General features: G+C 38.1%; 1 protein-coding gene across 1 annotated transcript; it reads left to right on the forward strand.

Annotated features, from left to right (window-relative positions):
* Nucleotides 1–295: 295 nt before the first annotated feature.
* Nucleotides 296–3,642, forward strand: CBG20484 (the record flags this gene model as incomplete). Its single annotated transcript, XM_045236672.1, has 9 exons — nucleotides 296–323; nucleotides 821–1,122; nucleotides 1,168–1,261; nucleotides 1,560–1,820; nucleotides 1,868–1,968; nucleotides 2,017–2,220; nucleotides 2,269–2,871; nucleotides 2,921–3,073; nucleotides 3,367–3,642. The coding sequence occupies 9 exons, from the start codon at nucleotides 296–298 to the stop codon at nucleotides 3,640–3,642; spliced, it is 2,022 nt and encodes a 673-aa protein (XP_045097059.1).
* Nucleotides 3,643–4,016: the final 374 nt, after the last annotated feature.

Raw genomic sequence — 4,016 nt, forward strand, 5'->3', positions numbered from 1 at the left:
GATTTTCAATTTTTGTTCCTTATTCCTTATTCCTTCTTCCGGATTTTCAAAAATTTTATTCCGCTCATGTCTGCTTCCCACTAATAGAAGAAAACAACGACGCTCCGCTATAACATGCGCGCGTTGTTCAGCGAGTTTTAATTTTGAAATTTTCTTGGTGTCGGCTTCTCAATAATGGTTGATTTCAAGCTTAAAATTGATATTTCCACATAGTTTCTTATATAAAATCAATTAAAATCGTTTTGATTGTTTTAGAAACACACTCATCGCTTCGAAAACTCAAAATTCGGCGAGGATGAGCGAGCTGAAGAAGGATACACAACGTAAGTTGGTTTAGCTTTGTTTTTAAACTGAATTCAAATTTTTACTTCGAAAAATTGCAGAAGCAATGGAAGTGGCAAAGTTTCTCAATGTTTTTTTGACAATTGATCAAATAGTGGCAGTGGAAAAAGTGAGGTTTTCCTCTTATCGAATAATTCACAAACTAATTCAAATTTATTCGAAAATTCCAAAAATCTTTGCAAAAAACAAAAGAAACTGAAAATTACGAACATCTGGTATAAGCTGTAAAATATATCATTCCAGTTACTTGCGATGGGCGTTTCTCCAATCAACCTTGTTAATTTCCTTCGACGCGTCGATGGCTCAACACAAGGATCACCAAGCAATCGGGAAAATGCATTATGACAACTATTTCTCAATACCGGTCTCAAAACTGTCGATTTTTCATAAAGTTCTTGTACATTTCATATAATTTATTCTTTATTTTCTGGAAAACAGTGGTTTTGTCACCATGATATATATTTTTTTTAATGTTCAGTCTTTATTTTTCATGCTCAAGCCCAGTTTTCAGCACCTAGAATGCGTGGAGGTAGCTCCGTCGGTACCGGAACTACCAGTAATGGTCTCACCTCTACCGTAGACAGTTTACCCGGAAAAGGCCATCTTCACACTTTGGAAATCGAGAATTTCAAATCTTACAAAGGAAAGCATATTATCGGCCCATTCAGCAGATTTACTGCTATTATTGGACCGAATGGATCTGGAAAATCGAATTTGATGGATGCAATTTCCTTTGTTCTCGGAGAACGGCCAACCAGTTTGCGTGTCAAGAAATATACTGTAAGAAATCTGATTTTTGAAAGATTAATATAGATTTTTGTTCAGGATCTCATTCATGGAGCTCCGATTAACAGACCAGTTGTCCGGAGTTTTTTTTTCCCGGAGTTTTTTTTTCCCCGGAATTTCCGGGGTCTCAGTGGTAATTCAAATAGCAGTTTGGGGTATTGAGCTTTTGATTTTTTTTTTCGGAAAGCAGAAAACAAACATCTAATAATTTTTCAGCTGTCAAAAGACTTATCTATTCGTTTGAGACAGCTCAAAGAATAACTCAAGAACAAAAAAAACAAAAACAGCTAATATTCCTCGCTACAGTAATCTTGTGCATTTTTGCGTATCGGTGTAAATATGAGTTGATGCAATTTTTCCCAAATTTCAAATTTTTAGGCTTTTCACCGAGATTGTCCTCAATTTTTATGTATTCAGTTTATAATTTTCAGCTCTAATAATGCTTTCGAGACCTTCTGCATGTTTTTCGAAAGAATCTACTGAAAACGAGCAGCTTGCAGCCGACTGCGAAGCGTACATCGCCGAATTTTTCTCCGGAAGAGGCTTGATTAGTCAACGAGCTCCAGATGAAGAGCAAAGAAAGATGCATGATAAAAAGTACAATAAAGAGGTCTTCTATGACGATAAAGACACCGCAGAAGGAAAACCAGTCTACAAAAAATATCGAGAAGAGCACACAAATCAACGATCGAGTAATAATTTCATAAATTCCCGATTATCAAATTATTAAAATTTTCAGACTGCGATGCTCAGTACATCAACAATCTCCACGTCTATTACGGAGATGGTAGTAAGCTGAAACCGCTTCCTAAGCTGGGACATTATGCAGTTGATTTCATTGTATGGTTGATTTGAATTTTAAATGTTCACTAAAAATTTGATATTCAGAATCCACACAACGCAGAAACGGAGACGACGACGCAATTGAAAAGTCTGGAAGTGTTTCGGAGCAAAAAGGCGGTGGCGATGTGGGTGAAAGAGCATCGGAAACGGGGATTTATGAAAGCGGACCGGCAGAGATCGCTATCTTGTACTGAGCTGGATATTGATTTTGTCCCGGCCAATCTGAATGCAAGGAATAAGGTGGATAAGGTATGAAAAACTGATTTTTTGAATTTAAAATTGTATTCAAATTTGCAGTTCGGAACGATTCGAAATTTGGATGAAGACTACAAAACACCACCTAACTCAGGAGATTTACCCGACTACGAACTATATTTCAATGTCTCGGTCACTGCGAACTTTATGATTTCGCGAATCAACGCCTTCGATCATAAAGTTGGATATCTGGAGATTGGAAAGGTTTTATTCAGTACTGAACGAATGTGTGCATACATGATTCCGAAGAAATATGACACGAAAATCATGTTGAAGGAATTTTCGGAGTTTTTTAAAAAGTGGTTCGATAAACTTCCCCAAGAGAGAAAAGCGACATTTGGTACTGATGAAGATGCTATGACAAAGACGAAATTTGAAAAACGCCGAAATAATTCGCCTGCTTATTTTTGGAGAGTGAACGTCATTTTGTGTCTCCCCGAGTTCGAATCTGAAGGCACAATGTTTCGAAGAGCTCGCCACGTGTGTCATGTGCCGAAATCCCAACCCAGACGAGATATTTACTTTGAAATCGACACGGGAATGTTGCGGACGGTGGAGACGTGCAAAGATCGCGTCAGGCGGATGCCACAGGAGTTTGCGCGCGTGCCGACTCCGATACTCGAAGTTCGATTTGAAGGAGCAAAGGTGATTAGGATCTGATCTCGGGCAGAAAAAGTAATTTCAAAGTTTTCAGACTGACGAAGATGTGCGGGATCGGATTGCTGAGGTTCGAAAGACTGGAAGCATTTACATCGGTCGTTTCGAGTGTGGGAACCGTGCGAAAGAGCAAAATAATTATATGGGCAAGCAATTTGGAATCAAATGGTCTGATTTGGAGACTGTCGTGGTATGGGAATTTAGGTTTAAAGCCGAGTTTTTAGTCGTTTTTGAGCCGTTGTAGTCTTGAATTTGCTATTACCATGATCTTATTTAAATTTTTCGCATTTGCATCCGTAAATTTGAGAGTGGGCGGAGCTTAGGAGCAATTGTTTTCCGATTTTCCTATGAATTTCATCGAATTTGATTTTTTCAAAATGTTCGCTACCAAGCTCCGTCCACTCGTAATCTCGAACGCAATGCACATTGGAATCATGCCATAAAATTACTTTAAAACTCTTTTAAGCCTAAAATTACTTTCAGGCTCTTCCAATCAAGAAGTATCCTCCACCACCGCTAACTACCCTTTTCTGTGGAGAGAGAGATTGTATGGGCTTGTGCTGCACCGACAAATATCTCGAAAAGACTGAAATCCTACAAGTGCCGACACACGTTTCAATGACATGGGTGGCTGATAAACACGAAGCGAAAAAGGGTTTCCACTACGAGAAGACGACGTCTCCCAAAAAGAAGTATTATCCTTCAAACCCGAGCCCGAGTTATCTGAAACCCGCCATTGTTAGCTCCTTCTTCCAGTAGTCCCTGATTAATGGTTTTATTACTTGTTCCTGTTTTCTTTTTGTTACACATGTTTTTAATGTTCAAATAGTTATATTGTCCAATTTTCTTTACCTTTCTGAAATTTCTTTGAGAATATTTCTTATAGAAACACATACAGGGGACAGTCGTAGGGACAAGAATAATTTGAGAGTTATTATCCTTGTCAGAGAAAAAAAGGTTGAGTCGAAGTGTATGCGAAGTTTGTAGACAAATATCTGAAAGCGTAAACAAAAAAAAACGTAAACAAACACAGTTGAAACGAGTGCGACAGTAACCCGGCGGGAAAATGTTAATTTACCTATTTTTTAGTTTTTCTCATATTTTGCAGCAAATTTCGTCGAACATGGTTTGTT

The sequence above is a fragment of the Caenorhabditis briggsae genome, assembly GCF_000004555.2.
Source record: "Caenorhabditis briggsae complete genome, chrI, whole genome shotgun sequence".
In the NCBI taxonomy this organism is placed as follows: domain Eukaryota; kingdom Metazoa; phylum Nematoda; class Chromadorea; order Rhabditida; family Rhabditidae; genus Caenorhabditis; species Caenorhabditis briggsae.